The sequence below is a fragment of the Anabrus simplex genome, chromosome 1 (genome assembly GCF_040414725.1).
Source record: "Anabrus simplex isolate iqAnaSimp1 chromosome 1, ASM4041472v1, whole genome shotgun sequence".
Classification (NCBI taxonomy): Eukaryota; Metazoa; Arthropoda; class Insecta; order Orthoptera; family Tettigoniidae; genus Anabrus; species Anabrus simplex.
The window spans coordinates 1,381,482,985-1,381,508,731 of record NC_090265.1 but is presented as its reverse complement, the minus strand read 5'-3'; the positions used below and the strand labels follow the sequence as shown (position 1 = coordinate 1,381,508,731).

The window sequence follows — 25,747 nt, the reverse complement described above, 5'->3', positions numbered from 1 at the left end:
CCTGTAGAAAAGCATTAGTAGTTTTAAATACTGTACTACGATTATATATATATGGATGTATCTGGCATACAGAATGTCTGTCTGGGAATTATCAAGAACAGTTTTTTTTGCTTGTGATGTAACTCCTCGTATAATTTCTCCAATGATTTTTAGGACATATTTTCTGGATCTTATTTGTCTGCGGAAGATCTATCAAGGGACATTTTTAGTCATATATAGAAGATAGGAACATGGAAAGGAACACAAAATAGGACAAACACAATTGGAGGTCAGTGTGGAAAGAGGGAGAAATAAATGCACATCTCTTTCTTTCTAGCCCTCAAACAAGCTAATTTCAGTTCTCATATCAGGACTGGAGAAGCCAGAAGCTTGTCAGTGGCTGAGAATATATAGATGTAGAAGACCTTGGATTGACAAGGAGAAAGCCTATCAATTTGAAGACACCAGTGTATGAAGATGACAAGATTTTCTCCCTTTTCCTCCTTCTTTCCATACCGATCAGTCATTTGTTTGTCCTATTTTGTGTTCCCGTCCTTTTATACAGTATATGATTAGCTTTGCACTTGTTTGTTCTTTTCTATTACTTACAGTAGAGGTATTTATATAATTTTTAAGATCCAGGAATTTTTCCTTAAGTTATTGTACTCATTTTACAATAACTGACTCTGTTTCATAGTTTTAGTTTCTTAAATCAATTCGTCATGATTTATTATAAAAACGATCCTTCGTTCTCAGTTTGAAAAATACATTCTATAATTACAGTAAATAAATTTATATACAGAAGTAAATGTGATTCACCCTAGACTAGATTGAAAGAGCTTGAACAATGTTGTGAGCTTGATTTTGTAAGAAAGTATCTTGAACTCCTCCTGAAGGAACACCTGGAACACAGAATTACTGAATTAGACATAGAATTAGCAGAAGGTAAGAGCAACAAACTTATTGAAATATATATGGACAACACCAATAATTCAAGGAGAGGGTGAGATATAAGAATATTTTTGCAATATTTTTGCTTATCATTAAAATATTATCACGAATAAGTTGTTTACAGTATGCGGTTATATTCAGGGTGAATCACCTGAAACTTGCACCCGAAATATTTCTGAAAAGGAATGTGCTATGGATGTGCTGTTTTCACAGAAATGAAGTGTGATCAAAGACTCATAATTGTAGCCCATACACAGATTTTAAGAAGTGAACGCTCGTGCCGTTAGAAAATTTAACAATGGTATGTTTCTAGTATTGAGTGGTGTATTTATGCCTGGGTGGCTGATAATAGTTAAGTGTAAAAAATTAAATTTTGTGTCCAATCTCGGATTCACCATGATGTAAGATATACGATTTTCAGAAAACTTACCCAAACAGTCTCTACAATCCATCAAGATTCTTCACACCCTCATATTCACAAACAAGCAGCATACAGTAGCATGGTGTACCGAGCCTTCAATGTTCCAATATCAAAAAGATACCTCAAAAATGAGTTGAACACTATCCGTAATATTGCTAAATCTAACAGATACAAGAGTTTCTTTATTGAAAGAATAATCAGTAAATATAAATATCGCCCCTCAACCACTTTGAAAAAAGATAAACAAAACAACTCCTCTTTTTCTACTTTTACATTCAACGAACAATTTACAAAGACACCAACATCTTTGAAAAACACAATGTAAAAGTAGTTTTCAAAACTAATAATAGGAATGCAGAAGTCTTACATAACGTCACAGCCATAAACAAGTTCAATAGTTTTTCAAAATCAGGAGTGTACAGGATTCATTGCAACAGTTGTAATTCTTCTTACATTGGACGGAACTTTAATATAAAATATAATATACAATACTCAATACAAATGCCCTGAAGTACAACGGATTTTCGGCTGTGGGACAGCATCCACTCCTTAACATTATTAAAAAGCTGCTTCATACATATAGATCGATATTTTAACCCGAATTATAATCTTAATGATATTTCAGAAAAGCGAAATATCCTGTTTGACCTTCTAATTCACATTTTAGAAACGTCAAAACAAAAAGTCGTGATTCAATTTTTCATACTACAGTATTCACAGCACCTATCCTCAGCAGCCATCTATTTTCCCATATCTTTCAGCCCTGCTTAATCCCCTTCCCCTCTCTCCCCTTCCCTTTCCTTGCTCTCTCCTCTCTCCTTGTTCCGCCCTCTCCTTTTCCGTGTTTCCCTTTGAATCTCATGATCCAATCTCAACTCCTCCCCGTTAGTATGAGGCACACAACAGTAGGCCACGCACCACATGCCACAACGAAAGGTAAGTCTCATATAACATGTACCATTTGATTAGCACTCTCTCTCCTTTTAGTTCACTAATTTTTTTACTATCAATTATTTAAGCTAACTTAATGGACACCACGCTGAATTGCGAATCTCCACCAGCTACAATCTAAGAATGTGCCAGCTATTTAATCATATCTTTGTGTGCCGTCTTTGACTCAACCACTGACAATTTCCAAGAGAGGAACTTTTCAGCATTTTTCGAGATATTTTAACAGGAAGCATTAATGAAACATTTTAACATGATGCAATGCATCTAAGGATTTTAGAGCCTTATTTTAAATTCATCATATATTTTACATGTTGTTGACATAGTTCATCCCAGATGCTTTTTATACCGTTACGTCATTTGTGTATGTTCATACATTTGTTTTTGTCATTAGATGTGTTTGTGCAGTTTTGTATTAAGGCTGATGATGGCCAGCCAAGGCCAAAACTAGTTCCTAGATTAGAAATGTAATGTAAACATTGCATAGTATAGTATTGAAAAGGTGGTCCATTACATCATAAATTGGTTATTATTGTAATCACAATTCAATACGGATCAAAACCATGAAGTTTATATCCCGTGATTCTCTATACACCATTAACATGTCAGCTGTTTCAGCATGGGTAAATACCATCTTCCACCACATCCTACTTCTTGAACTATAACAAAACAATTGACAAGAAAGTCACAATGCAATCAGTGTACTCCAAAAGAAACAAACATCCACCACTGACATTCTAATTTACTCTAGTTTTATTTTGTTAATGTCAATAGGCATTGTTCCATTTGAAATATGTTGTTCTTTGAGTCATCAGTCCATACACTCATTTGATGCAGCTGTCCATGCAACCCTATGCTGTGTTAACCTTTTCATTTCTATTGTAACATGTTGGCGGGGTAAATCAATGAATTAAATGAGTACAGAACCTGGTAGCATCCTATTTCTAAGATTTATTAACTTAGCACTACAATTACAGATTTACACACACACACACACACAGACGATAGCCGAGATTACGAGTTACACAAGTACACTTACACGGTTCGCGCTCTCTCTCTTAGTTTCTCATGTTCCATCTACAATGACACACACACAGAGTCATCGATTATTTACACTACACTCACTCAGCCACACTCGTTAGCGCTGTCACGGTCCACAGCCTACACGTCAGTCTCGCAGGTCGGGATAGTATCCGCTGTTCACTCAACCCGTCGAACTCCGTTCATTGTCGGCACACGTCGGCACCCAGCGTTCTCATCGCTCTGCTCCAGAACACCCAAGGTTCTTCTCCAGCAGCCGGCTTCAAGGGACACACACACACACGACATCAGGGAAAAGGAACGAGTCCTCGGCTCCAACAGGCAGGCACTCCATCAGGCTGCACTCTCCCAGGCCATCACTGACTGCGCTCCAGCGAACTCAATCTCGCTCTCACTCACTCTTACTCACTAACTCCGTCTCTCACTCTGACTGACTGCAGGTAGGTCGTTCCTCTCTTATATAGCTGCGCCGACCCTTCTGGAACAGTCCGGATGCTGGATGTATCCAGGAACCTCGCGAGATGGAAGACTCCAGATTGATAGTCGAGTAATTTCTATCGTCCTCTGCTGTGGGTCCGCGGACAGAGGCGAGAGGACCGGCCTGGCACTTTTAAGTGTTGCTCGTGATTGGCACGCTCGAGCGTAAAGGGGGTGGGGCCGATACGGTGACGCCCCCGGCGCGTAGTGAGTTGGCATGGTGGACGCCATAACCATTACATTGCCCCCTCCTTAAGGCTGCTCATCCCGAGCTGCTCCATGATACGCTGCAATACGGTTTGTTCAGTTGGCCACCACCTTCCCATGGGGGATCCGCTGGGTCCGGTCGACGGTGTTCTCGTTCCCGTTTATAATGATCAGCAAGTCCTCGCCTGGCAGCCGGATCTTCGGTGGTTTTCCTTTTGTCCACACCCGCGTCTACTTTCAGGGCTTGAGCGCCTTCGTAGTCCTCTGGTGCGATGCCTGGGACTGGTTTGCTCGCCCCAGATTTAGCCCTGCTGAATTTCCTTTTCTTCCAGGGTGTGGAATTTGATGTTCGTACTGGCACACAGCTTCGTGCCGGAACAAGTGTCCTGGTCAGGTGGCATCCTCGTTTGTTGGTCATCGGTTCGTCTTCCATTGTTGCTCCGTCTCCTAGTATGGGTCCCTCCAGCCGTGCCATTGCAATCGCTGCCTCTGTCTCCTGGGCCATCATCAGAGCCTCTTCGTAGTTCTGTTTCCTGACGATCGTCCTCCCTGGACGGATCTCAGCGCCACGTAGTTTATCACAGGCGTCAGCCGCCTCGAGCTTGGTGTCACCTCGCGATAACTCTTTCACGATCACGTCTCCTGGTTGCTTGATCTCAGCGTTGAATTCCCGCGGCATTATATCGGCGCGCTGAGTCATCTCCTGCAGCTGGACGCGGTAGGTGACTCTCAGTTGCTGGACACCGCAGCGCACGTCGAGCACTCCCACAACCTCCTCGTAGGTAGAACTTGGCTGGGGGCTGTGTTGTACTGTCATATTCTGTACACGTAGTCCGGCGATCGGATATTCGGCACTCATCTTGGACGTCGATCCGCTCTCGAACTGGGTCCGGCATGTTCTCTTGGAAGTAATCCCGTCGACCCGTAGGGTTTCCAACTTCACGATGGTGGAGCCGCCGTCGCTGCTAGCAGGATTCATTCGCGTCTCCACAGCCATCGTTTCCGCACGTAGGGCACTTACTTCCACTGCTGGGCCTCGAACTCCGGACTGCACAACCATGAGCATCTCTTCGGACTGCTTCTCGTCCAGTTCATTGTCGTCCCGCACTTCGTCATTGTCAACCTCGGTTTCGAGAGAGCACACTTCGTTTTCTGACTTTAACTGCTCGCTCTTCCGTTCACTTGAGTCTGTTTTCAATTGGTCCGGGTTTGATCTCCGCTCAGATCTCAGTTCACTAATGAGTTTGCCATAACCAGACAAAATTTTATTTTCAAGTTCACTAAACTTGCTTATAAAAATCTGGAGCTGTTCGGAATTCATTTCGCTTGTAGAAATTTCTGTCGACTACAAAATACGCTACCAGGTACTTGATTCTGACATCAGTTTTTATGTAAGAGTTTATCCACTAGTTTATCACACTTGTCCATCCCACTTCTGACACCAGTTGTAACGTGTTGGTGGGGTAAATAAATGAATAAATGAGTACAGAACCTGGTAGCGGTCCTATTTCTAAGATTTATTAACTTAGCACTACAATTACAGATTTACACACACACACACAGACGATAGCCGAGATTACGAGTTACACAAGTACACTTACACGGTTCGCGCTCTCTCTCTTAGTTTCTCATGTTCCATCTACAATGACACACACACAGAGTCATCGATTAATTACACTACACTCACTCAGCCACACTCGTTAGCGCTGTCACGGTCCACAGCCTACACGTCAGTCTCGCAGGTCGGGATAGTATCCGCTGTTCACTCAACCCGTCGAACTCCGTTCGCACTTGGCACACGTCAGCACCCAGCGTTCCCTTCGCTCTGCTCCAGAACACCCAAGGTTCTTCTCCAGCAGTCGGCTTCAAGGGACACACACACGCATGACATCAGGGAAACAGGAACGAGTCCTCGGCTTCAACAGGCAGACACTCCATCAGGCTGCACTCTCCCAGGCCATCACTGACTGCGCTCCAGCGAACTTAATCTCACTCTCACTCACTCTTACTCACTAACTCCGTCTCTCACTCTGACTGACTGCAGGCAGGTCGTTCCTCTCTTATATAGCTGCGCCGACCTTTCTGGAACAGTCCGGATGCTAGATGTATCCAGGAACCTCGCGAGATGGAAGACTCCAGATTGATAGTAGAGTAATTTCCGCCGTCCTCTGCTGTGGGTCCGCGGACAGAGGGGAGAGGGCTGGCCTAGCACTTTTAAGTGTTGCTCGTGATTGGCGCGCTTGAGCGTAAGGGGGGTGGGGCCGATACGGTGACACCCCCGGCACGTAGCGAGTTGGCATGGTGGACGCCATAATCATTACACTATGTAACTGTTGCATCCTACATCTTCTATAATATGCTTGTCATATTCAAACCATGGTCTGCCCGTACTGTTCTTACCGCCTACACTTCCTTCAAAAACCAACTGTACAAGTCCTGCATGTCTTAAGATGTGTTCTATCATTATATCTGTCTTCTGGTCAAATTTAGCCAAATCAATCTCCTCTCACCAATTCGATCCAGTGTCTCTTAATTTGTGATTCGATCTATCCATCTCACCTCAGCATTTTTCTGTAACACCACATTTCAGAAGTTTCTATTCTCTTTTTTTCCGAGCTAGTTACCATCCATTTCACTTCCATGCAATGCCGCGCTCCAGACGAGTGTCTTCAAAAACACTAATTCCTATATCAATGTTCAAAGTGAGCAAAATTATTTTTTTAATTTAAGAAAAGCCTTCCTTGCTTGTGTTAATCTGCATTTTATGTCGTCCTTACTTCTGCCATCGTTAGTTATTTTACTACTCAAGTAACAATATTCATCTACTATCTTTAAGACTTCATTTCCTAATATTATATTTCCTGCATCACCTGACTTTGTTCGACTGCACTCCATTACTTTTGTCTTGGACTTATTTATTTTCATCTTGTATTCCTTACCCAAGATTCTGTCCATACCATTCAGTGATTTCTCCAGATCTTCTGGAGTCTCAGATAAAGTAACAATATCATCAGCAAATCTAAGGGTTTTGATTTCCTCTCCTTGGATTGTGATTGCCTTCCCAAATTCCTCTTTGATTTCCTTTACTGCCTGTTCTATATAAACATTGAAAAGGAAAGGGGGAGACAAACTGCAGCCTTGGCTCACTCCTTTCTGGATTGCTGCTCCTTTTTCAAAGCCCTTGATTCTTATCACTGCAGACGGATTTTTATACAGATTGTAGATAATTCTTCGTTCTCAGTGGTTCATGGTTTGTGGGTTACTGTAGTCACGTCCTAGTTCGTGAACCATGGGCAACGGCTGAGTGGCCTAGTAAGTGGTCCTGAGAGTCAGGATACCAGTTGCTATGGAATGGGAGTGGGCATCTCGGACATATTCTGAGTCGTGGCCCTCCTTGTGCTCAGGCGGCTAGGACTACACAATTCACCGGTGGTCCATAACCCGTTAGAGGAGAGATCCTCACTTGGACTATGTGCAAGTAGGGCAGCATCCTGCTTCATGAATTTACCGAGCTCAGAACACTTTAAGCAAGCCTCGGACCTATGGGAGTAATGGAGTCCCACTCCCATTTGACAGGCGAGGGACTCCTTGGAAACAACTTGGCGAACGAAATGGAATTCGATGGGGAGCTATCAATATTAATGGGGCTTATGGAAGAAAGAAGGTAGAACTTGCTGAGTCAGCAAAGAGGATGCATCTGGATGTGCTAGGAGTAAGTGATATTCGGGTAAGGGGAGATAAGGAGGAAGAGATAGGAGATTATAAAGTGTACTTGACGGGTGTTAGAAAGGGAAGGGCAGAGTCTGGGGTAGGGCTCTTTATCAGGAATACCATTGCACGCAACATAGTTTCTGTTAGGCACGTAAATGAGCGAATGATGTGGGTAGATTTGTCAGTGGGAGGAATTAGGACAAGAATTGTGTCCGTGTATTCACCATGTGAGGGTGCAGATGAGGATGAAGTTGACAAGTTTTATGAAGCATTGAGTGACATCGTGGTCAGGGTGAACAGCAAGGATAGAATAGTGCTAATGGGCGATTTCAATGCAAGAGTTGGGAATAGAACTGAAGGATACGAAAGGGTGATTGGTAAATGTGGGGAAGATATGGAAGCTAATGGGAATGGGAAGCGTTTGCTGGACTTCTGTGCTAGTATGGGTTTAGCTGTTACGAACACATTCTTCAAGCATAAGGCTATTCACCGCTTCACATGGGAGGCTAGGGGTATCAGATCCATAATAGACTATATCTTAACAGACTTTGAATTCAGGAAATCTTTTAGGAATGTACGAGTTTTTCGGGGATTTTTCGATGATACAGACCATTATCTGATCTGTAGTGAACTAAGTATCTCTAGGCCTAGGGTAGAGAAAGTGAAATCTGTCTGCAAACGAATAAGGGTAGAAAATCTCCACGACGAGGAAATTAGACAGAAGTACATGGATATGATTAGTGAGAAGTTTCGAACAGTAGACGGTAAGCAGGTTCAGGATATAGAAAGTGAATGGGTGGCATACAGGAATGCTGTAGTAGAAACAGCAAGGGAATGCCTAGGAACAACTGTGTGTAAAGATGGGAAAAGGCGAACATCTTGGTGGAATGATGAAGTGAGAGCAGCTTGTAAACGTAAAAAGAAGGCTTATCAGAAATGGCTCCAAACAAGGGCCGAGGCAGACAGGGATTTGTACGTGGATGAAAGAAACAGAGCGAAACAAATAGTTGTTGAATCCAAAAAGAAGTCATGGGAAGATTTTGGTAATAACCTGGAAAGGCTAGGTCAAGCAGCAGGGAAACCTTTCTGGACAGTAATAAAGAATCTTAGGAAGGGAGCGAAAAAGGAAATGAACAGTGTTTTGAGTAATTCAGGTGAACTCATAACAGATCCCAGGGAATCACTGGAGAGGTGGAGGGAATATTTTGAACATCTTCTCATTGTAAAAGGGAATCATCATGGTGGTGTTGCAAACAGTCAAGCTCATGGGGAGGAGGAAAATGATGTTGGTGAAATTATGCTTGAGGAAGTGGAAAGGATAGTAAATAAACTCCATTGTCATAAGGCAGCAGGAATAGATGAAATTAGACCTGAAATGGTGAAGTATAGTGGGAAGGCAGGGATGAAATGGCTTCATAGACTAGTCAAATTAGCGTGGAGTGTTGGTAAGGTACCTTCAGATTGGACAAAAGCAGTAATTGCACCTATCTATAAGCAAGGGAACAGGAAGGATTGTAACAACTATCGAGGTATCTCATTGATTAGTATACCAGGCAAAGTATTCACAGGCATCTTGGAAGGGAGGGTGCGTTCAGTCGTTGAGAGGAAGTTGGATGAAAACCAGTGTGGTTTCAGACCACAGAGAGGCTGTCAGGATCAGATTTTCAGTATGCGCCAGGTAATTGAAAAATGCGACGAGAGGAATAGGCAGTTGTATTTATGTTTCGTAGATCTAGAGAAAGCATATGACAGGGTACCGAGGGAAAAGATGTTCGCCATACTGGAGGACTATGGAATTAAAGGTAGATTATTAAAATCAATCAAAGGCATTTATGTTGACAATTGGGCTTCAGTGAGAATTGATGGTAGAATGAGTTCTTGGTTCAGGGTACTTACAGGAGTTAGACAAGGCTGTAATCTTTCACCTTTGCTGTTTGTAGTTTACATGGATCATATGCTGAAAGGTATAAAATGGCAGGGAGGGATTCAGTTAGGTGGAAATGTAGTAAGCAGCCTGGCCTATGCTGACGACTTGGTCTTAATGGCAGACTGTGCCGAAAGCCTGCAGTCTAACATCTTGGAACTTGAAAATAGGTGCAATGAGTATGGTATGAAAATTAGCCTCTCGAAGACTAAATTGATGTCAGTAGGTAAGAAATCCAATAGAATTGAATGTCAGATTGGTGATACAAAGCTAGAACAGGTCGATAATTTCAAGTATTTAGGTTGTGTGTTTTCCCAGGACGGTAATATAGTAAGTGAGATTGAATCAAGGTGTAGTAAAGCTAATGCAGTGAGCTCGCAGTTGCGATCAGCAGTATTCTATAAGAAGGAAGTCAGCTCCTAGACGAAACTATCTTTACATCGGTCTGTTTTCAGACCAACTTTGCTTTATGGGAGCGAAAGCTGGGTGGACTCAGGATATCTTATTCATAAGTTAGAAGTAACAGACATGAAAGTAGCAAGAATGATTGCTGGTACAAACAGGTGGGAACAATGGCAGGAGGGAACTCGGAATGAGGAGAGAAAGGCTAATTTAGGAATGAACTCGATGCATGAAGCTGTACGCATAAACCGGCTTCGGTGGTGGGGTCATGTGAGGCGAATGGAGGAGGATAGGTTACCTAGGAGAATAATGGACTCTGTTATGGAGGGTAAGAGAAGTAGAGGGAGACCAAGACGACGATGGTTAGACTCTGTTTCTAACGATTTAAAGATAAGAGGTATAGAACTAAATGAGGCCACAACACTAGTTGGAAATCGAGGATTGTGGCAACGTTTAGTAAATTCTCAGAGGCTTGCAGACTGAACGCTGAAGGGCATAACAGTCTATAATGATAATGTATGTATGTATGTATGTATGTATGTATGTATGTATCTGATCCTGATCATCTTCACAATCTCAAATAGTTTGGTCCAATCAACATTATCAAATGCCTTTTCAAGATCTACAAATGCCATGTATATGGCCTTGCCCTCCTCAATTCGATCCTCCAAGATCAGTCGTAAAGTAAGGATTGCTTCACGTGTTCTTATATTTCTTCTGAAACTATATTGATCTTCTCCCAACTCAGTTTCAACTTGTCTTTCTATTCTTCTGTAAATATTACATGTTAAAATTTTGCAGGCATTAGATATTAAACTAATGGTACTGTAGTTTTCACACTGGTCAGCACCAGCTTTCTTGGGAATAGGTATAACAACATTCTGCTGAAAATCGCATGGCACTTCTCCTGTCTTATACATCTTACACACTAAATGGAATAACCTTGCCATGCTGGTTTCTTCTAAGGCAGTCAGTGATTCAGAGGGAATGTCATCAATTCCAGGTGTGTTGTTCCTATTTAGGTCTCTCAAAGCTCTGTCAAATTCCAACCTCAAAACTGGGTCCCCCATTTTATCAGCATCAACAGAACCATATAACCTACGTATTTACCTTGATACAAATGTTGGATATGTTACTGCCATCTTTCTGCCTTTTCTTCTTTCCCTAGAAGTGGTTTTTCATTTGAGCTCTTAATATTCATATACCTAGTTTTCCTTTCTCCAAAGGTTTCCTTGATCTTCCTTTATGCAGCGTCCACGTTTCCTAGGACCATACAACCTTCAGCATCCTTGCTGCACTTCAAAACCAAATCAAAATATCTTTATTTGCAAATGAGGTGTCTACCTCAGTGGCAAATGGTACACTAAAATACATTATTGTCAAGCACTAAATATTAAATTAACAACAGAAGAAAATTTTCCTATAATACAATATTATACAATTTACGCTAACAATGTTTTCTATTAAACACACAGCTCATCCTTAATAAATTTATATTGTTTACAAAATTCTACTTATAATATTGCCTGTACTACTTACAAATACTGTATAGTCAACTGATATACAGTACGTGGAATTACTTCAAATGATACTATACAGTATAAGATTAATATTTACATTGCATTTTTTTTTTTTTTTTTACCCGTTCTGGAACCTAAGTAGCATAACGACCTGCTGCGTCTTAACCAGAGCCCCTTTTGCCACCACTTTTCAGAGTTCCTGAAGGGCCTTCACAGCTACCGTAGCAGTCCCAGGGCCCTCGAAGTCCCCACTGTACTTCACCCCTACAGGCAGTCCCCTACTTTGGCTGTCCAAACTCCTTAGACCAGGGGATGGAATTAATTTATTCACACATTTTTAAAATTTACAATAACCTGCACTGGTCGAATGCCCTCTAACACTTCATTTATTTTCTCTGTTGCTGTTTATTCTCTTCTTGAATATTTGTACAGATTTAGGAAAAGGATCAAACACTACCCCTGGTAAACTGTTCCACTCCTTCACACCCTTCCCAATGAATGAAAATTTACCCCAATCGCTTCTGCTAAAATTCCTTCTAATTTTATATTTGTGGTCAGTCCTGCCGATATAATTATTTTCCAACTGAAGCCTCTCACGGATATTTCCCCATGCTTCTTCTCTTGTATAGGCTCTATATAATCCTATAAGTCTAGTTTTCTCCCTTCTCTTACTTAAAGATTCCCACCCAAGTTCCTTTAACATTTCTGATACACTACTCTTTCTCCTGAAATCCCCTGTTACAAATCTTGCTGCTTTCCTCTGCACACTATCTATTTCTTTTATTAGGTATTCTTGGTGAGGATCCCAAACACTGTTTGCATATTCCAATAATGGACGAACCATACTCAAGTAACTTTTTTCTTTTAATTCTTTGTTGCATCCTTTAAGTAGCCTCATTATGACATGTAACGATCTGTATGCTTTCCCAACAATATCATCAACACGACCCTTCCAGTGAAATTATTTTCAGATCTCACACCTAAGTATTTGCACTTGCCATCTTTTGGGATAACTACCTCGTCCAAAGTATATTCAAATTCAGTTTTAAAGCTCCTGTTTGTAAAAGTTGTAACAGTTGATTTGCCTCCATTAACCTTCATATTATTTTCTACAACCCATTGTTGGATACTTTCAAGGTCCCTTTGTAATTCTGAACAATCCTCAATGTTGTTTATTTCCCTATAAACAATTATGTCATCTGCATACAATCTTATTTTTGATGTTATATTGTTCCCTAAATCATTTGCGTATATTAAGAAAAGTAACGGACCGATTATACTACCCTGTGCAATTCCCTTCCAAACTTTCTCTTCCTGAGATACATTATTTCCTACTTTGACTTTCTGAACCTTTGAATTTAGAAATGTTTTTATCCAACGTGTAACCCTTACGTCCAATCCTATTCCCTCCAATTTCTTTAATAATATTCCGTGTTCCTCTCTATCAAAGGCTTTGGAAAGATCTATGGCTATGCAATCTAACTGACCTCCTGAATCCAATTGATCTTATATGTCCTGCTGAAATCCCACCAGTTGTGCCTCACAAGAAAATGTCTTTCTAAATCCATACTGGCTCCTCATGAACCAATTTTTATCATCACATATCCCTCTGATGTACTTTGATATTAAACTCTCCAGTATTTTACAAACTATACTGGTCAGGCTGATTGGTCTGTAGTTCTCTGGTTTCCTTTTATCACCCTTTCCTTTATAAATTGGTATTTTTATAGATTCCTTCCATTCCTTTGGTATTACACTATTATTTATGACATAGTCAAAGAGAAATTTTAAATAAGGCACTATGTACCACCCCATTGTCTTTAATACCTCCCCAGTAATTTGATCACTTCCTGCTGCTTTTCCTTGCTGAAGCAGTTGGATTTCTCTGAAAATATCTTCATTTGTGAATGAGAAACTTCTTGTTTCCCTCTGTCTCTCTCCCTCTCTATCTTCTGTTTCGGTTTCCAACTCCTGACGATCATGAATTCCCAACTAAATAGGTTTGCTTTCTCAGTATCTGTTAAATAGAGTTCACCCTCTTCTCCCACCATTGTAGGAATTTGGATTCCTTTTCCTTTTTGATTCCTGATATATGAATACAGCTTTTTCCATTTCCCTTTGTGGTCATTACCCTCTTGAAGTATGCCATTCATATAATTCTCTTTTGCTTCCTTTTTCACTCTATTCAGTTCCCTCATTAGCTGTTTTCTAGTTTCTCTACTCTCCCTACCCTCTTTGATTTTCCTGTTTACTATTCTACATTTTGTAGAGGCGCGCGGCTGTGAGCTTGCATCCGGGAGATAGTAGGTTCGAACCCCACTATCGGCAGCCCTGAAAATGGTTTTCCGTGGTTTCCCATTTTCACACCAGGCAAATGCTGGGGCTGTACCTTAGTTAAGGCCACGGCCGCTTCCTTCCAACTCCTAAGCCTTTCCTATCCCATCGTCGCCATAAGACCTATCTGTGTCGATGCGACGTAAAGCCCCTAGCAAAAAAAAAAAAAAAAATTCTACATTTTCTTTTTAATTTTCTTATTTCCCTTGTATAATAAACAGGGTCTGAGGTCATTTTACCCTTCTTAACAGGTACAAATCTCTTCTCTCCTTCCCAATTGATTCCTTTAAATTTAGCCCAAAGTGTATCCACGTTACTCCCTTCACTTATCCAACAACTGAATTGTGATTTAAGGTAAGTCCCAAATTCATCAACTTTAGTTTTTCTGTACAATTTCTTGTCTTGTGTAACCCTCTTATTAAGCCTTTTTGGTACGAGTCCTACATCCATTATTACAGCCTTATGGTCTCCTATTCCTTCAATTACCTCAGTTTTATCAACAATTTCCCATGGTTTAACCAAGAATACATCTAGTAAGTTATTGAGACGAGTCGGTTCTTGTACTGCTTGTGTGAATCCTCCCTCCCAAATTAACTTATTTGCCAGTTTCTGTTCATGGGCTTCACTAGCAGCTCCATTCCATTCAACTTCAGGCAAATTTAGATCTCTCCCAAGTATTACCATATCATTATTATTGTTTTTATGAGTATAATCTATTATTTTCTCAAATATTTCCATGTCTCTTTCCTCTCTTCCAGGCCTGTATGTTCCTAAATTCCCACCTCCTTCATACTATCACAAACTAATTTTATCCCTAATATTTCATCCCTTTCATCAGTAAACCATTCATGTGAACAGTAAGTTTCCTTCACCCGAATAAACACCCCTCCTCCCATGTTATCTCCTCAGTCTCTACGATAGACTGTGTACCCTTCTGGAAATACTTCTCTATTACCCACCCCTTCTCCTTCAGCCATTCTTCCCCAGCTGTCCTGCCCTTTCTATCCACTTCATTCTTTAATCAACTGCATTCCTTTCTGCCTTCAGTTTTTGCATTCTTGTACTTTTGTTCATCAGTGAGGTTTAGTACCTCCTGAGTTATCCATTGATTCTTAATTGATCTTTTCTTTCTTCCTATCATTACTTCAGCGGACCTAGAGATCTCATTCTTCACAGATGTCCATCCTTTATCTATTGTGTTTCCTTCAGCCTTTTCTTTTAGTCCTTGTGCAAAATGTTCCTTGAAACAATTCCTCACACTCTTTTATTTCAACTTTTCTAGATCTCATCTCCTTGCATTCCTTCCTTTCTTCAATTTCTTCAACTTCAGGTGAACAAGTTGTGGTCAAGAGTCCATGTCTGCTCCTGAGAAAGTTTTGGAATTCAACACCTGGTTTCTGAATCTCCACCTAATCATAATGAAGTCCATTTGATACCTTCTAGTGTCTCCTGGTCTCTTCCACATATACAGCCATCGTTTTTGGTGCTTGAACCAAGTATTAGCAAGAACTAAATTATAATCGGTGCAAAATTCAACCAGCCGACTTCCTTTTTCATTCCTTTGTCCCCATCCGAATTCTCCTACTGTATTACCTTCTCTTCCTTGGCTGACTACTGCATTCCAATCTCCCATCACAATTAGATTCTCGTTGCCTTTCTCATATTGTATTAAATCTTCTCTCTCTTCATATATTCTTTCGATTTCTTCATCATCTACTGAACTAGTAGGCATATAGACATGCACTACTGTGGTGGGCATTGTTTTGGTGTCTATCTTGACAACAATAATCCTTGCATTATGCTGGTTGTAGTAGCTTACCCGCTGCCTTATTTTCTTATGCATTATTAAACCAACTTCTGCATTTTCCCTGTTTGATTTTATGGTGATAATTCTGTAGTCACCTGCCCAAAAATCCTGCTCTTCCTGCCAATGTACTTCACTTATACCAACTACATCTAACTTTAGTTTATCCATCTCCCTTTTCAGATTCTCTAACCTACCACTATGAACTTGTGAAAATTTGAATTTATAATTCCACCTTTACAGTACTGTAATTGTCTTTATTAAAAATACTGCATTAGATTATACTCATGATACGTGTTTCATCCTTTTATGGGACATCTTCAGTCACAAATACAAAACATTAAAAATAAGGTGAGGACACGTTGAAATAAGTAAATAAAAAGTCTTTTGATCCTGTGATGCAACGTGATGGTGTCTTGTCAATCTTGAATGTTAAAATGGTGTGGCATGAACATGATATGAAGCATGAAATCCAGTTAAAATCACAGATTAAATTGTTGTTAAAAACAACGAATTGTTCAATTATAAAACAACAAGAGTGGCTGTGCGAATAAAATTATATGCATATTGCAGTGTGATGGTAATGCCACATTAAAATAGCTTGATTGATTAGAAGGTGGAGTTATGCTGATGATGCAAGTTGAACTTGATTATGAGTTGACAGCAGGGGCATATAAAAGAAAAAGAAAAATATGAATGAATTAAAGAATAAATTCAATTAAAATGTGAACTAAGTGCCCAGCTGGTTATTCTTTTCTATTCCTTTTCTTACAGTACTTCTACAGGTTAACACTAACAACTTTGTCATCCTTATTTGACTTCCAACTCTCTGTACTCTCATTACTGCTCCCTAATCCTCCCTATTTCCCTTAACATACCTCCCTATAACCCATTCTAAACAAACCTCCTAACTTATACGTACCACTGTATTTCAAGTGAAAACCATCTGAGTGGAGATCCCTATCTTGTACCCACGTGTTAGTATCTACAAATCTCATACCCAGTTCCCACATACCCATTCCATAGTCTCTCTTAAATCCCCAAGTACCCTCCAGTGGATTACAATCTCTGCTCCCATAAACTTACCCTGCACTGTCTTAACCAGATCCCACACATCCTGAACTATGGTGGTACCAATTCCTCTTTATAAATCATTGCATACACCAGAATGGGGGAGATAATTCTTCACTTCTCTGAATGAAGGCATTCACTAAACTGTTCATTTTTTAAAAATCATGTAGCTTTTAGTATTGGGTTTGTCCAAGGACATTTCGGCTCACCAGTTCTGTAGGTACTTTACCCAGTACACCCCTGGGGATGAACTATATGTACTGCTGTGTGAGGATGGTTTCTGTGGGTGTAGATGTAATTGTATGAGATAGAAATGGGAAAGAGGCAGCTGTGCCCTTGATAAAGGCACCATCCTGGCATTTGCCTCGAGTTGAAATGGGATACCACTGAAATTCATTTTGAGGATGGTCAACGGGGGATTCGAACCCACCTGTCTCCCAAGTACAGAGCTAACAACCACAACCACAGCGTCGCCTGACGAGGAACGACTTCTAGTCAGACACACGCACGTTGCATGTAGTATCAGTGAGCGTGCTGTCCGTGTGTAGAATAGGGGAAGTGCACAATCTACTGAGTTTGACCGAGGGCAGATTTTGATGGCCCGGAGGCTCGGCACGAGCATTTCGGAAACTGCACGACTTGTTGGGTGTTTGAGGAGTGCTGTGGCGAGTGTCTTTAAGAAATGGCAAAACCAAGGTGAAACCATGTCCAAACATCGAGGGGTTGGATGGCCACCCCTCGTTACAGATGTCGGATGTCTTAGGCTGGGCAGACCGGTAAAACTGGACAAGCGATGAACTGTGGCGGAACTAACATTAGACTTTAATGCTGGGCAGAGTACAATTGTGTCTGAACACATAATGCACCGAACACTCCTAAGGATGAACCTCCGCAGCTGACGACCCATGCATGTGCATGTTAACACCACGACATCGGCAACTACGACTGAAATGGGTACGTGACCATCATCACTGGACGTTGGCGCAGTGCCAAAGCGTTGCATGGTCTGATGAATCCTGATACTTTCTTCATCATGCTGATGGGAGGGTGCGAATCTGTCGTCTTCCAGGGTAACAGCTCTTGACACCTATACTGCAGGACAGAGGCAAGCTGGCAGCGGCTCAATTATGCTCTGGGGAACATTCACGTCAGCATCCATGGGTCCAGTGGAGCTCGTGCAAGGTATCATGATGACCGAGAAGTATCGTACACTGGTTGCAGATCATGTACACCCCTTCATGTCAATTGATGTGCTGGCCCCCAACTCGCCAGATCTTAACCCGATCAAACACATCTGGGATGTGATTGAATGTGGCATCAGAGCTCATCGCCCCCTCCCTGGAATTTGTCGGAATTAGGTGACTTGTCTATGCAAATGTGGTGCCAACTCCCTGCAGCGATCTAACAAGACCTCATTGCTTCTATGCCAAGACGCGTCGCTGCTGTTATCCATTGCATGCCATCCACTTCATGACCGTATTGATGATTACAATCAACAAATTAATTTAAAAACCACCTAATCGATACTTTATTTTTTTGCCTTGGGAAAAATTAAAAATACATTAGCACACACAAAACATGTTTCGACCACTTAGTGGTCATCTTCAACTGTATAAATATAGTTGAGATGAAAAACATTTGGACAGTAAGCACATTAAACCTTAAAACAATGTCCCATGGGATCTTGAAAACTATCTCTGGCTATGCTTTGTTGACGATACTTATGCCATAATAAATAAAGAACTTAATGGCAGTCAAAGTATTTTAAATACCTTAAATAGTTTAGACCCAAACATTAAATTTACAGCAGAAGAGAAAGAAGAAGGTACGCTCAATTTTCTAGATATTCAAACAATTCGGGAAAACAACCATTTCCAGTTTAAAATACACAGGTAAGGTAAGGGTTATTCTGCCGGAAGGCAGGTCCGGACCTCCGCAGAGGTGTTCCTGAGCCGGAGTTTACGTGCGGTAGGGTGGCCAGTTCCTTTCCTCTCATCCATTCCCTTACCCCCCACCAACAGCGCGTGGCAACCCATCCAACTCCTGACCACGCCCAATGTTGCTTAACTTCAGAGATCTCACGGGATCCGGTGTTTCAACACGGCTACGGCCGTTGGCTAAAATACACAGAAAACCCACTTTTACAACTATGACAATTAAAAGCGATTCTTTACATCCCATTTCACAAAGGAAATTCGCTTACTATAGTTTCGGAGGATGGTTGCCTAGTTGTACTTCCTCTTAAAACAATAATCACCACCACCACTACTATAGTTTCGTCAACAGGGCCTTTGAAATTCCGCTAACAGAAACAGACAGAAAGAAGGAACTATCTTACATTCGCCAACAAACCCTACATAATGGTTTCAGTTTGAAATTCATCAACAAAAGCATTACTAAATGCAAATATCAACAACAAATTAAACTAAAGCAACAATCGGAGAAGGCAAAGAGGTACGTCAAATTCACCTTTAATAACCCGAGGAGTTATGAAATCACGAATTTGTTCAAGAAACATAACACCAAAGTTGCTTTCTCAACCTACAATACAAAACATAGATTCTTTAATAACAACAGAGTCAATAAACTTAAGGATGGCGAATTCCAGGAATCTGGCATTTATAGGCTGACATATACCCAGTGCAAAAAAACATATGTGGGACAATCCGGTAGGAGCTTTATAATAAGATATCAGGAACACGTTGATGCAGAGAAGTACGGAAGATTCTCTGCCATGGGAGCTCATATGAAAGAGGCAAACCACGAATTCACTAATATCAGACAGGACCTTCAAATCATCAGTAGGATCAATAAAGGAAGTCTAATGAACAGCCTAGAAAACATCTACATTACTCTTGATAAATTAGAGAACAGGGAACGGAATCTGAGCGAAAAAACATCTTACACGAGCAAATAAGCAAATACATGGAATGAGTAAACAGAAAACAAACAAGACGAACAAGTGGAATAACCAAGCATGACGTCACGGAAGCACAGCTAGTACTCTCTCCCCACTCACGAGATATATTAGATGACGACACAACTCTACTTTCCCTTTCTCCGGAGGATCGCACGAACAATCAGACCGTGTCACATCGCTACTACACTAGGTTGTGTACAAAGACAGTTCCCCAAAGTGGCGCGGAATAAACATCTTTCCAGTTAAGGTGAGTTAAGACAACACAATTTTCAATACATTCCTTTTCCCGCAATCTATTTAAATTCGGAGCTCTTCTATTTTATGCCATATTTTAATATATTAGGATGTCCTGCTGGTTGCAGATCGTGAGGCAAGCTGCCCTAATTAGAAGACCGCCATTTTGTGTAACAGAGAAGCTACCAATGGACCTTTGCAATTCAAACAATCAACACATCCTTTCACCACAATCTAAAGAGTAATATCGCAAATCAAACAGTCAACACAACCTTTTACCATAACATAATGAGTAAAATTTAAGGAGATATCATCACAAAATACAAACAACAAATACCCAAAGACTGGAATATACTCTGCATAGACTTTTTATTCAAGACCAAGTGTTTTTAAGAATTGCCTCACCATAGACGCTTGAAGATAATTTTTTAAATATGTTTATTAGTAAATAAGTTTTTAAACATCATGTACACGCAAATTTTAATTTAAGTAACCCTCTCACAAATGCCTGAAGACTGTTACAAACATTGACTTTTTTTATTCATGCCACCTAGTGTTATTACGAAAAGTGTATCACCACGAACGCTTTAAATATTTTAAATATGTATATTAGTCAATAATTTTTTCAACACAATTGTAGACGCGAATTGTAATTTAAGTATCATCCACACATATTACCTTACCCCCAACCCCCCTGCCCCTCCCTTCTTTTAGAGCATCTAGAGCAATAGTTTTCAAAATCCCATGGGACATCGTTTTAAGGTTTAATGTGCTTACTGTCCAAATGTTTTTCATCTCAACTATCTTTATACAGCTGAAGATGAGCACTAAGTTGTCGAAACATGTTCTGTGTGTGCTAATATATTTTTAATTTTGCCCAAGGCAAAAAAATAAAGTATCGATTAGGTGGTTTTTAAATTTTGTTGGCTGTTATCCATGTCAAAGGTGGACATACCAGCTATTAGATAGGTCGTCATAATGTTCTGGCTAATCAATGTATAATGGTCATCCTTGTATTGTTTTTGTAACCTGTATTTTGTGCAAAGTTCAGCCTTCTGAATATTTTGTTTTCTAAGTATCGCTGTGGAAGACGACAAAACTCAAGGATGGACATACTGTAATTCGACCTCATGCCAATACTGATGTGCATATCAACATGGTGAATATGGCACAATAACTTCACTTAAAGAAACATAATTTTCTTCAAAAGTAAATTTCATAGTTGTGAGAGTGCCATTGTATTCTTCTTATAAAGGAGAGATAACAATCTGTACCTGGTGCCAACTTCATTTTTTGAAACAACTTTGTCTCAATATCACTGTGAAAGACAAATAGAACAGTGATTATATAAATAACCTTTTATGTCTATTACATTGTTCCCGTGCAAGCTATAATAATAGAGTTATTCACATTGAGGCGCTGGCCTTCTGACCCCAACCTGGCAGGTTCGATCCTGGCTCAGTCCGGTGGTATCTGAAGATGCTCAAATAAGTCAGCATTGTGTTGGTAGATTTACTGTCATGTAAAAGAACTCCTGTGGGACAACATCCTAGCAGCTTCGCGTCTCAAAAAACTGAAGAAGTAGTTAGTGGGACGTAAAGCCAATAACATTATTATTATTAGAGTCATTCACAAATTTAGGTCTTTTTTTTTTTTTTTTTTGCTAAGTTCATCAACGCCAAGCATCACTGACATGGAAATATAGTTTTGTCATAATAATGAACTAGCTGGTGGTTAATGCAGTTGCTTTTAGTATAAGTTCACATTCCGCATGGTCATTTTCCTTAATTAATCAGGAAGGTAATAAAAATAATTGAAATGAGAGGATAAACATAAAGGAGCAATCACTTGAAGAATGGGGGTGGGTGGAGAGGAGTCATAAATGGGGGAGTGATATATTCTTTGTTTCCATCTGTAGATGACAATTGTTATGAAGCCAAATGTGCAATCTATACAAGAGAATTTTTGAATAACTATTTGTAATTTTCTGTTTTTAAGGTGTCCAGCAGAAATATTGTTGCCAGGTATGTTTGATAGTGCAACAATAGTACGGAGGTGGGGGTTAGATATATCCCATATTGTTCTCTTAAAAGCCTGGCAACTGTAATTATCCTGCCACTTCTGAGCTGGATTGGTACCGCCAGCTACAGGACGATGCAGCAAACACATAATGTGCTTATACCATATGCACAAGCTAGCTCAGTTAGGCATGTTGTGTTGTGAATCTATGCTAGATGAGAGCAGCCGTGTTTCATATGAACTAGGTTGTCAGCATGCGGCCCAGTATCTTTTGTAATTGGTCCATATTTCTACAGAAGGAAACTGAATGAACTTTGCTACCTAGATTTCCATATAAATGTGATCCTACATTTACAGAAATGTGGTGCAGCACCTCACATGATGCTCTTGCATTCTACAAACCATTCCTGGCCACTAGATCAAGAAAAGAGCACCTACTACCATTACCACTGCAGGGTCACCTGGTACAGAATGTTGGCCAACTACAAAAGAGACAGAATGTCAGCTAAGCTAGTCACTAGATCGGATTGTGTTTCCAGTGGAAACTTTAAAAAATGATTTAACGTTGCACAAATCCTGGAGAAAATGCACCAAATAGTCAACTATGATGGTTTGGACATGTTTTGCATAGACAGGTTACACACCTAGAAATCATCAGAAAAGATCCTAGGGACAATCTAAACAATGAAGGGCTGATATACTACAAGACGACATGAAAGTAAATCTACACTCGACTTAGTCAATGACCCTATGAAATGAAGATAAGCAGAGCCACTTAGCACCCCTTGCCACTCAAGGGAACAAATGATGATGAACATCATAATGAGTAAAAGGTCTAAAAGACAGTAAAGATTATCGTTCTGCGATGCGATTTTATTTTACGTAAATAAATATCACACGAGCACACGTTCACTTCCTTGTATAAATTACTTTATTTACACGGTAAGTCACAACACACAATTATACAGGTAGCAAATGACACTACAACACTCAGTAGTGGAGTACCCTGAAGTCGATTCTGACAAGTACAGATATCAACAACACCAACTCGCGCACTATAACATGCACTCTTTTGAATTCACTGACTCCGCCTCGGAGCCGAACAGTTACTCGCAGTCCATCACTTGCCTGAGTCCTAAGAACTAAGAACTGACTTCACTGACTGACAGCTCGATATATATACTATGCGATCAACCATCCAGAATGATCGATTTCTGGAAGGGTTCTTACAACATTCTAATGGAACACACTCAAAACATCGATCGACCAGCTAGTCGAATGGAGTACTCCAGTAATGGATTCCTCCCCCCCCCTCTCTCTCTCTCTCACCCCCCCCCCCCCTCTCTCTCTCTCTCTCTCAGGAATTGCATACTTTGTGGGAATGTCACGTGCAAATAATAACTCTAAGAGCAGCTATCCTAGATGTATTTTTATCTCACACCTTCACCTCCTAATAACCAATTAATTTCAAGCAATTGCTGGAATAGTAATTACAATCCATAGACATCTATCCAATACTTGGCCCAAATAATTAATTATACATTTTACCATACACCACTTCACAATAGCATTGGTTACTAGATGGCCTTTCTTTACACAAAAGTACACCAGTTGACTATCGATGTACCTAACCACAAAATAAAACACCATACCGCCAACTGTACTCCCGATAACTCAAACATTTCGCATAACTCAATAACTTCACGAACACTAATTTTTCTTCCTTTTTTAATCGCTAAATTATTTTTGCTGGCTAAATTACAATAGCTATTTTTTCCCCTCCTAACGTGACTGGTGTGTCAGCCAATGGACCAGGGCATTTTGGAAGTATTTATGAAGGGATACACATTTTTTTAAATCTTAGCCATGGAGGAACGGTGTGATATGTGATAAACTAAAGAAAATAGACATGTTGGATGTAAAGGGGTGGATATCTGAATCTTGGAATGAAAATGAACATATAAACTGGACATTTCAGGAAACAAGTTTCAAGAAAAACAGGGAAGAGACAGAAAATAGTGAAATAGTGATTTATTGAAGAAAATTCCAGGCTGTGAAGATGTTACAATGACGGAATATATGATGTATTGAATAGGAGGATACTTTCATTTTTCGCCATTGTAAAGTGAAGAATGGATAGGTCAGGAGGAGAACTGTGAACTTTTAGATTGTGAAATAGTTGTACTAGTATAAGAGACTTACATACATACATACATACATACATACATACATACATACATACATACATACTTCATTATTGACTGTTATGCCTTTCAGCATTCAGTCTGCAAGCCTCTGTGAATTTATTATCCGCCACCATAATCCTCTATTTGTAACTAGTTCTGCGGCCTTGTTGAGATCCGTACATCTAATCTTTAAATTGTTAGAAACTGAATCTAACCACCATTGTCTTGATCTCCCCCTACTTCTCTTACCCTCCATAACAGAGTCCACTCGTGCGCGTAGAGATGTGCGGCTGTGAGCTTGCATCTGGGAGATAGTAGGTTTGAATCCCACTATCGGCAGCCCTGAAGATGGTTTTCCATGGTTTCCCATTTTCACACCAGGCAAATGCTGGGGCTGTACCTTAATTAAGGCCACGGCTGCTTCCTTCCAACTCCTAGGTCTTCCCTGTCCCATCGTCGCCATAAGACCTATCTGTGTCGGTGCGACGTAAAGCCCCTAGCTAAAAAAAACAGAGTCCATTATTCTCTTAGATAGCCTATCATCCTCCATTAGCCTCACATGACCCCACCACCAAAGCCGGTTTATGCATACAGCTTCATCCATCGAGTTCATCCCTAGCTTATGCTTTATCTCCTCATTCTGAGTACCCTCCTAGCATTGTTCCCACCTGTTTGTACCAGAAATCATTCTCACTACTTTCATGTCTGTTACTTCTAACTTATGAATAAGATGTCCTGAGTTCACCCAGATTTCATTCCCGTAAAGCAAAGCTGGTCTGAAAACACTGTAAAGATAGGTTTGTCCGGAAGCTGACTTCCTTCTTACAGAATACCGTTGTTTGCAACTGCGAGCCCACTCCATTAGCTTTGCTGTACCTTCATTCCATCTTACTCTACTATCATCCCGGGAGGAGACACATCCTAAATACTTGAAATTTTGTACCTCTTCCTCCTTTGTATCCCTAATCTGACATTCAGTTCTCTTGGATTTCTAACGTACTGACAGTGATTTAGTCTTGGAAAAGCTAATGATTATACCATAATCATCGCATCATTTTCATGTTCCAAGATATTAGACTACAGGCTTTCAGCACAATCTGCCAATATGACCAAGGAAACAGCAAACATCTTTTTCCTCTGTACTCTGTCGTATGTCTTCTCTAGGTCTACGAAACATAAAAACTGTCTGTTCCTCTCGTAGCATTTTACATTTACCTGGCACATACTGAAAATCAGATCCTGACAGTCCCTCTGTGGTCTGAAACCACACTGGTTTTCATCTAACTTACTCTTAACCACTGATCGCACCCTCCCTTCCCAAATTTCAGTGAATGCCTTGCCTGGTATACTGTTCAATGAGATACCTTGATAGTTGTTGCAATCCTTCCTTTTCTCTTACTTACAGATAGGTGCAATTACTGATTTTGTCCAATTTTACTAACACTCTATAGTAATCTTATTACTCTATGAAGCCATTTCATCCCTGCCTTCCCTGTATATTTCACAATTTCATGCCTAATGTTATCTATTACTGCTGCTCTATGACAGTGGAGTTTATTTACCATCCTTTCCACTTTCTTGAGCGCAATTTCACCAAC

The 25,747-nt window shown here is 40.4% G+C and overlaps 1 protein-coding gene across 2 annotated transcripts in view; it reads right to left on the bottom strand.

Annotated features, from left to right (window-relative positions):
* Positions 1 to 463: 463 nt before the first annotated feature.
* The window catches only part of LOC137497033 (platelet-activating factor acetylhydrolase-like), a 135,802-nt gene continuing 110,518 nt past the window's right edge, over positions 464 to 25,747 (bottom strand). Inside the window, exon 9 of one of the 2 annotated variants that reach the window (XM_068225520.1) lies at positions 464 to 881. In XM_068225520.1, the coding sequence (XP_068081621.1) occupies positions 805 to 881 (77 nt within the window). In that variant the 3' untranslated portion in view covers positions 464 to 804. The remainder of the gene's footprint in view (positions 882 to 25,747) is intronic. The other variant, XM_068225519.1, reaches the window with a different exon arrangement.